Source organism: Sander lucioperca, chromosome 11 (genome assembly GCF_008315115.2).
Source record: "Sander lucioperca isolate FBNREF2018 chromosome 11, SLUC_FBN_1.2, whole genome shotgun sequence".
Lineage (NCBI taxonomy): Eukaryota > Metazoa > Chordata > Actinopteri > Perciformes > Percidae > Sander > Sander lucioperca.
Genome location: NC_050183.1, coordinates 14,075,560 through 14,088,028, shown reverse-complemented (window position 1 = coordinate 14,088,028; position 12,469 = coordinate 14,075,560). Strand labels below are relative to the sequence as shown.

Here is a 12,469-nt window from a genome sequence, read left to right as displayed (position 1 = left end):
AATCTCGTACAATATACAGAATAACGATAGCACTGATACATTACTAACATTAGCTTGCATATGTTTGGGAACCTGATAGCTGATGTTGAATGAAATGGTACCAAAATAACATCAAAGTATTATTACACTGGAAGGAACACTCACGGACGAAGTCGTACTTCTTGGAATAATACGGCCACCGTAGGAGTTTTAACGTGCTCGGAATGGGAGGGGCTAGGAAGTAATATTCAGTTGGTTGTCAGATACAATTTCACCGCTAGATGGGAGAAAGTCTTACACAATGTAGCTTTAACTTAACTACGGTGTTATATTCCTGTTGTGTTTAATTGTTCTTCATTTGAACTGTATTTTTGTAAGTTTTTATAATAATATTATACTCTCTGAAATTTGCTTCACTGTATGAAACATAAATGTTTTATAATGAAGGCTGTTAATTTGATGTATAACCTGAATATGATCACCATTTGTAGCCTACACGATACTATTAAATATACTTTATGTGAACTAAGAAATCCTCTCTAAATTTGTTTTTTTTTGGTGGTAACTATACAAGAAATTCCTGCATTCTACACAATCTTACAGAACTTCACACAGGACGATGATGGACGTTAACTAAACTATAACTTTTGAAAGCTGCTGCCAAATTGTTTGTTTTCTTAACTTTCAACTTTTCAGTCAAAGTCAAAGTATCTTTATTATATGAGAGAGGAACAAATGAGTGCTTATACCTGTTATATAAGTCAACATGGATGAACATCAAACAAATACAACTGTATATTAATATCTCCGAGGTGACAGGTTAAAGCCATGGCAGCTTTATTTGTACAGCACATTTCAGCAACAGGGCAATTCAAAGTGCTTTACATAAAACATTAAAGAGCAGTTAGAAAACGATTAAAAAACAAATTAAAACATTAAAGAGCAGGTAAAAATGATTTTTAAAAAAAGATGATTAAATAGAGATGTTGTGTGAAATAGAAGTGTTTTTCAGTGAAACTGAACCCTGTCAGTGTGAAGTGGTAACAAACAGTAATCTGATTACACCGGTAGGTGGCAGCAGAACGTCATAATGCAGGCGTCTCCTAGGTAACCACTGTCCCAGCTCACCTGCAGACAGAAGCTGCTCCACATGTAGGCCTACTAAACACATGTTTAAAGTAGGCTGATGAACATGACGTCTTAATATTTCCATTTGATGTGTTCTGTCTTATATATATGTAAAACAAAATAAAGAAAAAAATATGAAAGGCTTTGCAGATTGTTTTCATTGCTTTAGTAGGCTATCAGTCCATCACGTAGCCTTTAGGCCTTTAGTGTCTGATTTATATCTGAAAGTGTTGGAGGCTGCTGTATGTGTGGATTCTATTTAGTCCATTTTCATTTGTAAATGTTCAAAGTGTCCACAATAACTAAATATAGCATATAACTGCATATATATATATATATATATATATGGTTTCAAGGAGAAGAAACAACTTTTTCTAACTTGAAATCTACATACGAGTAAATAATCACACAGTGGGAGGAGTCATGTTTTAGTTTTTTTTTCCCGGATGTGACTTCCGTTCCTGGGGAATGAAAGACTTGATATGCAAATGCCACACCTCAGACTTTTCTCTTCGAAGCAGCATCAGGCGCAAATCTAACTCATATTTAGGTCGAGGAGGAAACAGCTGAATGATGAGGTGAGTGGCTGAATAATGAGAATTGTTATAATTTAGGTTATTATAAGCCATTACTGAATCCCAGAGCTCCTTTCTTTCTATATTCTTACTTTTTCTCTCTTCTGTTTCTTGTTCTTTTCATTTCTTCCATTTCCCATTAAGCCAGACTCATATGTAGCCTATTTACTTTAAAAAACAGTCATTTAGCTGATGCTTTTATCCAAAGCAACTTACAATTGCTATATATGTCAGAGGTCGCACACCTCTGGAGCAACTAGGGGTTAAGTGTCTTGCTCAGGGACACATTGGTTGATGTATTGCAGTGGGAATCGACCCCAGGTCTACCACACCAAAGGCATGGGTCATACCCACTGCGCCATCACCACCCGAAACAAAAAAATAAATAGGCTAATGATCGATTTATTTTCCTACACTGCCATGAATATAACAGTGGCTTATGCTGTTTGTCTGTCTCACTCACAAACGTCCTGTGTTTAGTTGAGATCTGAATACATATAGCCTATAGAGACCATCTTCGGCTTGTGAGATGCGTCTGCGTCTCTGCTGCCGCCATCTTGGGACGGGCTTCTCACCTGTTTTGACCATTACGACTTAAGCCTTTGACACGCCAACCCAACGGCTGACCGTTGGCAGAAAAGGCAGTCGTACTGATCAGACGGCTCCCCGAGGTCCAAAGAGTGCCTCAGAACACAGCGAAGCGATGCCGACTTGAGCGTATGTTCTGCACATGCGCGAGACGTAATACGTCTCCATAACAGCAGGCGGCGCTAAAATGAAAACCAGAAATGACAAACGCGTCACGTGGGTCTGGCTTCTCCAGCCGGGCATAATGGCGGCCTGTTCGGATTACGATCTCGTATTTTACGGAAATAGTTTCTGAAAACATTAAGCGAGAAATAGGCCGTGCAGTTGATGAATCTGTCTTCATTTCAGATCGACAAAGGTCAGTTTAAAAGACGGTCCACGTAGTGTCTAAAGATACTATGTTACACAGGCTCTGTATTCTGCAGACCACTCTACCTCTGTCTCTTTTTAAAAACGTACTCGCCCCTCCCCTCCATGAAGTACAGCTGAGCTGACGGTGCGTACAAACTATATCGAACAGGGCCTACTACACGGCGAACTCCAAAAACCAGCGATGAAAAAAGTAGGCCTATCTAAATATCTGTGTGAATGTGTGCATATAAACTAAAATGTTATTTACTGTATATAGTGCAACCAATGTAAATTATATATTATTAGCAATACATGCATAATCAAAATGTCTGTTAAAACAAGGAGCTCGATGCACCAGGATTGGTTTTCTAGATGACAATGTATATTTATTTTAAAACAACCACTAGTAGATTAAGTGTTCATAAAACGCATAACGGCCAAAAAAAGGCCTAAGTGCCACAAAGTAACAGACTATGCAAAATCTTTCTTTTCCGACAGTATGTGACAAATTCTAAAAAGTTACAGACTATTTGTTTCTTTATAATAGGCATGCATAAATAACAATCATACTAGGCTAAATATAGGCTACCATCTGGGCCTGCATGGCAGCAGAGTTGTCAGACACCGTGTCTCTACTTTACGATGATTTCGGTACACCAAACATAGGCTCGGTGGATAAACGCTTTGGGAGAATAACTGATGTTGCATCTCCATACTGTATGAGCGCATTGGGAGCACAGGACCACCCCTATCCTCCCCTCCTCTCAAGAGGTAAGGTGTTTAGTTCTCCCCGAACACACTCACATCAGGCGGGAAGCGCCGCCGTTAACCTGCGGCTCCATGCCTTCCATTAAGACCGGTTATTACTGCCATATTCACCCCGTCAGGTCTCCGTGCTTCTGATTGCATGTCTTCATGAACAGAATCATTGTGTGGAAGCGTCGCTGTACATTCAGAAACTTAGAAAGTCTCTGTGGTCTCCGCACACGCTTCATATATGGTCCTACCCGCATGTGAGCCGGCAGATCAAGGTCCAAAATGAAATTCACACTGTTGCCGCAGCAAGGGATAGGGGGAAAGTACAATACACTCTAAAGATAAACAAACAATAAATAGATATAAGTAAAGATAACAAAATAGTAACATGTATTTACAGTATTGATTCAATATTTTAAAGCTATCATTTTATTGTCATCGCAGTTTCACCACCAGGGGGTGCTGCAGCACCTGCAGCACCCCCACTTCCCACGCCTATGGATCATGTGTGTTATTGAAGCGGCAGCTCTGGGCTGAACTGCAGTTCCTCGAGTCAATCTCCACAGAACACATGTTAAAAAATCACAGCTGAAGTAAACGTGTTTACAGCCTGGTATAAAAAACGGTTTTGGTGTCTCTATAGCTAATGCCACATTTCATAACTGTATGAGTGTGAATGTTTATATAAGTCACCATTTTAAATTGTATAGATGGTTAGAGTTGCATACTGTTGATGTCTACACAAGATAAGGCATTTTGGTTCAAAAACTCACACTTTTACACACAAGTATCCTGTATCATAAATAATAATAATAATACATTTTATTTAAAGGCGCCTTTCTCGGCACTCAAGGACACCGTACAGGGATACAATAAATACATAAACATAAATAGGCCTACATGTAGGCAATAGGCATTAGTAGCAAAGCAAACAGCTTGAAAATCGGTTGGAAATTCTGCGAGAAATTCTGATTTTAATTGTGGATAGAACTCCTGCCTCGATAGACATACATGCATTAGAAGGCGCGGCTTGTCAATCCCATGGCGGTCACGTTGATGTATCTCTCCAATGAACAGCAGCATCCAATGCGGTATCTAAACATATAGAGTATATATGATTTAAATGAAGGCACAGTTCAGGGTGTGGTCTGAGCAAGGGCGCCAGAAGTAGGGAAGGAGCCATTTCTATCTTCCTTCCTTCCTTCCCTCCTCCTTCCTCCACATGAAATCAACAGGGATTATCCAAACACTTTAAGGCATGTTACATTGACTTACTGTTGATGTTATTTTTATTCTCCATCAGTGCTGCTCAGAGTCAAACATCACTGGAGTCCAAACTGGAGGCCCTGCAGTGCCACTTCACCTGGGATCTGGACCCCAGCAAGTCCATACTTTTACGTCGAAAGGAAAAGTTCGAAGACATCGGCACCGAGGAGGGAAACAGCTGGCTGGGTCACATTTACAACCTGCGGGGGTTCGCTCAGTACAAGCTGGGGTTCACCGAAGACGCCCAGAGTTTCTTCAACAAGGCTGCAGAGGCCTTCAGGAAGATAAGAAACGCAGATGAGGGTCCCTGGTTGGTGGTGAACTACGGGAACCTGGCGTGGCTGCACCACCACCTGGGAGACCAAGCAGAGAGTCAGGCTTATCTGTCAAAGGTCGACGCCCTGATGAATAAATACCCATCTCCATCCCAGGATGAGCTCCATGCAGAGATCTACGCTGAGAAAGCCTGGACCCTGTTGACTGTCAGCACTGACAAAACGCTGGCTGCTGATTACTTCCAGAGAGCCATCAGGATGCAGCCTGACATGGTGGAGTGGAACACCAGCTACGTCTTAGGGTTAGAAGGTTCTGTCCAGTACAAGAAAAAGGTGGAGGCTGACCTCTTGGAGAAAATGAGAATCGCCAAGGAACAGGATCCAGAGAACTTGTACCTCGCTGTTCACTACCTTCATCAATGTGCTCAGAATGGAGAGAGAATCGAAGAAGAAGCACGTGAGTTAGCCAGAAAGGTTTTGAAGAATCCTGTCAGCAGCTACAGTGGTATTAAACCATTACTAAAGGTTTACAGTTACTATGTTTCTATTGATGTGGCCATTGATTTGATAGAGGAGGCTCTGAAAACCCATCCAGATGAGCGTTATCTGAAGAGATGTGCTGCACTCTGCTACAAATGGAAGATCATTTATGTCAGTGACAGTCGCCCAAATCCAAGCGTGATAGACAGAGCAATCAGTCTCCATAAAGAGGTCATTGCTCTCTACCCTCATTCATTCCTTATGAAGAAAATAGACCTCGCAAATATATATGCACAGTTAAATTACGGCCAGGCCGAAGCTGAGCAGATATATCAGGAACTGCTAGAAAGTGATCTGGAACCTGCAGACAAACAGATGGTTTATTACTGCTATGCAAAACATTTATACCTCTATTGTAGGGATTACCAAAGGTCAATACAGTATCACATGAAGGTGGCAGCGATACCGCATCAATCCTCCTATCGATGGAACAGCATCACTACTCTGAAGAAGATTAGAGACAGAGGGAGCCACATGTGTAGAGAAATAGAGGAGTTTCTGGAAAACCTGCAAGAGCCATAGTGTTTCTAAAAGCACTGGTTCTAAATCCAGAAATTGATTACACATCAGGAAAACCTGATCCTTCTGTTGGTCTGCTGGTCCAGAAGCAGCAGACCAACTGTGTCCTTTAGAGGCAGGTTTTTACACTTTATGGAAGTACAATAAAAACCTTTACATTTATTCAGGAAAACTGTCAGCAGTAGTACACTAGATATATGAAACAAGCTGAATCATTTAATAACACTGGTCCTTTAAATAACATCCACTGTGGACACGTTCAGATGTTATTACATGATTAATTTAAATAGATTTTGATCAAATGTCGTCCTCCTTAACCATGGTGTTTATTATATTCCTGTTGTGTTGAATTGTCTTTCCTTTGCACTGTATTTTAAGCTTATATAACAACATTATACTCTGTGTATGAAGTTTGCTTTGCTGTAAGAAAAACAACAAAAGGTTGGTAATGTAATAATTCATTTGCTGTATAACCTGAATATGATCGCTGTTTGTGCACACACAATAGTATTAAATATACATTATGTGAACTAACAAATCCTTGTTTTGTGTGTTTGTTGTGTTTTGGTGGTAACTATACAAGACATTCATGTATTCTACACAATCAGGACGATGATGGACGTTATCAAACTGCAACTTTTTAAAAACTGCTGCCAAACATATGTTTATAGCCTTCAACTGTACAACAATATCTACAAGTTGATATCTGGTGAAAAAAAAATGAGTAACCAAGTGCAAAACAAACAAGAATAAAACAACAAACCAACAAAACTAGTTCTAGCTTTAAATCAACTGAAGACCAAATAATCACAGAATGTGATGAGTCATGTTTTAGTTGTATTTCTGGGTGTGACTTCATTCCTGGGAAACAAACGCCAAGCACAAGACTCTACACATGCCACACATCAGACTTTGTCTTCAAAGTAACGTCAAGAACAAAACTAACTCATATTTAGAGAACTACTGAGTGGAGGAAACAGCTGAATGATGAGGTGAGTATTCCATGTCAAAAGTTGTCTTTTACATCCAACTTTCCTCATTTCTCCATCTGTCCACCCCTCTTTCTTTTCCTAAATCTTTTTTTTTATGTGTTCCTGGAGGTGAATTTGCGTATCCTAGGATGGCAAAGGCATGTCCCGTCCTACTCTGCCTCTGATTGGCTAATATTCGTTGCATGGCGTGAGATTGGTTAGAGTTAGGGTAAGAATATCAGGGTAAGCCAATCAGAGGCAGAGTAGGGCGGGACATGCCTTTGCCATCCTAGGATTTGCGTCCTGGGGCACGTTCAATCGGTTTCTAGGTTGAATGAAATGTTTCCTCGGTGTGAAACAAACTTTGATCATTTTTTCTCCAGTTTGGTTCAGCAGCGACGTGCATGTAAACTCGTGGTAGGCTATTAAAAAGGGAGTGTGATCTTCTTTTCAGTTTAAATTAACCTTTTGCTACGTTTTGTCTGGGCTAAACGTGCCCCTTGAGACACTTACTGTAGGAGGAACTATTATAGAGGTGGTTTGAGTACTTTGCCTTTGTCTGTCTATCTGTCTGTGACCAGGTTTGGTCACTAACAGATAGAATCACAACCATGCAAGTTGCAGTGAGTCCAAAGTCCACAGGTGTGGTCCGAGTAAGGGCGCCAGAAGTAGAGAAGGGACCATTTCTATCTTCCTTCCTTCCCCCCTTCTTCCTCCACATGAAATGAACAGTGATCATCCAAACACTTAAAGGTCATATGACATGCTGCTTTTTGGATGCTTTTATATAGACCTTAGTGGTCCCCTAATACTGTATCTGAAGTCTCTTTTATATAGACCTTAGTGGTCCCCTAATACTGTATCTGAAGTCTCTTTTATATAGACCTTAGTGGTCCCCTAATACTGTATCTGAAGTCTCTTTCCTGAAATTCAGCCTTGGTGCAGAATTACAGCCACTAGAGCCAGTCCCACAATGAGCTTTCCTTAGGATGTGCCATTTCTGTGTCTGTAGCTTTAAATGCTATTGAGGAGGAGAGAGGGGGGGGCAAGGTGGAGGGTGGGGGTGCGGCCTTGACACACTGCCATGCTTCGCTTGTTTTCAAGCCATGATGTCTGTCTCTTTCTCATGGGTGGGCCAAATTCTCTGGGCGGGCAAATCAGAGAAAGGGGAGGTAACCTTTCCCCTTATGACCTCATAAAGGGAAGATTCCAGATCGGTCCATCTGAGCTTTCATTTTCTCAAAGGCAGAGCAGGATACCCAGGGCTCGGTTTACACCTATCACCATTTCTAGCCACTAGGGGGCCATAGGCAGGCTGGGGGAACTCACATTAATGTTAAAAAACCTCATCAGTGAAATTGTCATGCCATGGGACCTGTAAAGCTTAGACTAGAGCACATTAAATTAACTTACCCCAGCGAGTCCATACTTTTACGTCGCAAGGACAAGCTGGAGGACATCGGCACCGAGGAGGGAAACAGCTGGCTGGGTCACATTTACAACCTGCAGGGGTTCATTCAGTACAAGCTGGGGTTCACCGAAGACGCCCAGAGTTTCTTCAACAAGGCTGCAGAGGCCTTCAGGAAGATAAGAAACGCAGATGAGGGTCCCTGGTTGGTGGTGAACTACGGGAACCTGGCGTGGCTGCACCACCACCTGGGAGACCAAGCAGAGAGTCAGGCTTACCTGTCAAAGGTCGACGCCCTGATGAATAAATACCCATCTCCATCCCAGGACCAGCTCCATCCAGAGATCTACGCTGAGAAAGCCTGGACCCTGTTGACTTTCAGCACTGACAAAACGCTGGCTGCTGATTACTTCCAGAGAGCCATCAGGATGCAGCCGGACATGGTGGAGTGGAACAGCAGCCTTGCCCGAGCACTAGTGTATGCTACTGATTACAGCGGCATCTTGGAGATTTTGAGAATCGCCAAAGAACAGGATCCAGAGAACTTGTACCTCGCTGCTCACTACTTAACACTACGTGCTGACCGTGGAGAAGAAATCGAAGATGAAGCACGTGAGTTAGGCAGAAAGATTTTGAGAAATCCTGTCGGCCTCTACAGTGGGGTTAGACCATTACTACGGGTTTACAGTAACTATGTATCTATGGATGAAGCCATTGATTTGGCAGAAGAGGCTCTGGGAAAACATCCAGATGAGCGTTACCTGAAGAAATGCGTTGCACTCCTCTACCAATGGAAAATCCTCAGGGAGAGTTGGCCAGATCAAGGCTTGATAGACAGAGGGATCAATGTCATCGAGGAGGTGATTTCTCTTTACCCTCACTCTTCATTTATGAGGAAAATAGCTCTTGCAGAAATATACGCAATGTCAAATTACAGCCAGGATAAAGCTGAGCAGATATACCTTGAACTGTTAGAAAGTGATCTGGAACCAGCAGACAAACAGATGGTTTATAACTGCTATGCAAAATATTTAAACTGTAATCGTCAGGAATACCAAAGGTCAGTACAATATAACATGAAAGTAGCAGCGATACCGCTTGAATCCTCTTATCGCTGGAACAGCATCACAACTCTGAAGAAGATGAAAGACAAAGGCCACATGAGTAGAGAAATAGAAGAGTTTCTGGAAAACCTGCAAGAGCCATAATGTTTTTAACAGCACTGGTTCTAAATCCAGAAAAAATTTTTAATGCATTACCTGAAATAAATCTGCACATATTTGTTAATGTGATTACTTCCAGGAAAGATTTGTGGCAATTGTGAACAAGATTCTCAAAATAAAACATGGAAGTGAGAAACTTGTACCTGAGTCAGTCAATTACATGATTAATCTAAATATTTCATATCTCGTCTTTCTATTATATTCCTATTGGGTTGAATTATTTTTCCTTTGCATTGTATTTGAAGTTATAATAAGAACATACTACTGTCTGAAGGAAATTTGCTTTGCAGTAAGAAAAATCAAACTGGAGGGTAATGTAATAGTTACTTTGATTGTATAACCTGAATAATGTCGGTAGATGCAACTGATTGTCAATCTGTGTCTCAGTTGTACACAATACAATAAATATGTACACTAAGAAATCTTTAAGGGTTTTGTTTTTGGTAGTTCCTGTAGGCCTACAAGAAATGAATGGACGAAGATGGCCTTTAATCAAACTAAAACTTTTAAAAGCTGCTGCCAACATTAAAACTGGAAACTTTGAGAGAAGCAAAACATTTGTTTAGGCCCTGATATATTTTATGTTCCCCCAAAAAGCTTTTTTTTTGGAAATAGCTATCTATCTATCTATCTATCTATCTATCTATCTATCTATCTATCCATCTATCCATCTATCCATCCATCCATCCATCCATCTATCCATCTATCCATCTATCCATCTATCAGTCAATCAATCAATCATGTATGCGCTACATCAACTGAATATCTCATTTCCAACACTGAGTGTAGTCCTTCAGTGTCTCGTCCTCTGACCAACACAGGATGGCGCTAACACACAAGCTACAAGAAGTCAGTTACACTCTCCAACCCTCTACATGTGTCCTCTGAACTTGTTAGGGTTAGTTAGTGTTCAACTCTCTACTTCAGGCTGCGGCCGACAGAAAACATGGCGGGTCATTTGTTCATGATAGTCTTCATATTGATTTGTGGACACAGACATGGCTGAGAAAGCTTGTCCTGTTGTTAAACATACTGTCAGATTATATTTAATGATTGTCAACCGTACACAGTGTCATTGACTTTAAATCTTGCTAGCATAACCTTAGCTGGCTAACGTCTCGTAGCTAGAAATATCTCTCGTTGCCATGTGGTCGTATGTAAGATCCGTCCTATTTACTGGAGAAAATGAGGAGAAAGTAGGCCTATTAGTTGTTTCGGATTATAACAGACTGGCATATATGTCAAATATTAGCTAGGATATCCCCAGGTCAAAATGAACTGATGCAAACAAAAAGAGCAAAACTATTTTCTGAAGAATTGTCTTGAAAACGGGTCAAATTGGACTCGAGGACAACATAAGGGTTAAACATACTGTCAGATTATAATTAATGATTGTCAAACATACCCAATGTCATTGACTTTAAATCTTGCTAGCATAATCTTAGCTGGCTAACGTCTCGTAGCTAGAAATATCTCCCGTTGCCATGTGGTAGTATCTAAGATCCGTCCTATTTACTGGAGAAGTGAACAACATTTACATTGCATAAGAACCATATGGGATAGGAATGATTGTTCCGGGTATTAGTCAAACCCTCGGGTGTCAATAGGGGAAACGGAGGTCTTCTTTGAAAAAAACTTTACATTTTGACTGTAAAACGCATAAAAATATGCTTATAATAAATTAATTATCTTAAACATGTTATGACGTTTCTGCTGCCACCTACCGGTGTAATCAGATTACTGTTGGTTACCACTTCACACTGACAGGGTTCAGTTTCACTGAAAAACACTTCTATTTCACACAACATCTCTAGTCCAGTGGTTCTCAAACTTTTTTCAATAATGTTCCCCTTTTGAATTGTCTCTTTAAGCCAAGTACCACCTGACCAGCGCTAATCATTTTCGGTAGAAAAAAAAGTGTATTTAAACAGGAACAGTACAGCGCTGTCAGCGATAGATTTACTAAACAACAGACTTGTAACTGAAAAAACATTTAACTGCTAATGAGAAAAATAGACAAAAAACTGTAAAAAAGACAAAAACTTGGAAAAAGATGGTAGAAAGAAGGAAGGAAGTAAGGCAAGAATAGATCAAAATAGTATCAAAAACTTCAAAAACAGTGACGTAAGAAGGAAAAAGAGAGAAACTTGTAAAATTTAGAAGGAAGGAAGGATAGATTAGATCCAAAGAAGATGACACAAATGTCACATTTTGGTAGGAAAAAAAAATCTACATAAAGAAGAACAATGTTCTGGACAACAGCCTTGTAACTATTAAATATTTTCTTAAATATCTCACGTACCCCCTGCAGTCCTCCAAAGTACCCCTAAGGGGACATGGACCCCCATTTGAGAAACACTGCTCTATTTAATCATCTTTAAACTGTCACCTTGGAGATATTAATATACAGTTGTATTTGTTGATTGACTGGAAAGTTGAAAGCTTTTTAAAAATGTGTAGTTTGATTAACGTCCATCACCGTCCTGTGTGAAGTTCTGCAAGATTGTGTAGAAAACATAATATAGTTCAACACCAACACAAAAAAACTAACAAAAGAGGATTTCTTAGTTCATATAATGTATATTTAATAGTATCATGTAGACTACAAATTGCGATGATATTCAGGTTATACATCAAATTAACTTTTGTATTAACTGTTTATTTTTCTTTCAGCAAAGTAAACTTCATACACAGAGTATTATGTACTTATTTAAACTTCAAAATTAAAACATTCAACACAACAGGAATATAATAAACACCGTGATAAAGTTAAGAAAAACATCTGATCAAAATCTATTTGAATTAATATTGTGACTGACATTTTACCAACCATTTATTTTTCTCACAGCAAAGCAAATGTTAACAAGAGAGTATTATATTTTATATAAAC

At 40.0% G+C, this 12,469-nt stretch overlaps 1 protein-coding gene across 1 annotated transcript; it reads left to right on the top strand.

Annotated features, from left to right (window-relative positions):
• The first annotated feature begins 1,579 nt into the window (after window positions 1-1,579).
• LOC116054888 (interferon-induced protein with tetratricopeptide repeats 2-like) lies at window positions 1,580-10,001 on the top strand. Its single transcript, XM_036006938.1, has 4 exons — window positions 1,580-1,685; window positions 4,681-4,775; window positions 5,912-5,915; window positions 8,388-10,001. The coding sequence occupies exons 1-4, from the start codon at window positions 1,678-1,680 to the stop codon at window positions 9,562-9,564; spliced, it is 1,284 nt and encodes a 427-aa protein (XP_035862831.1). The 5' UTR covers window positions 1,580-1,677; the 3' UTR covers window positions 9,565-10,001.
• Window positions 10,002-12,469: the final 2,468 nt, after the last annotated feature.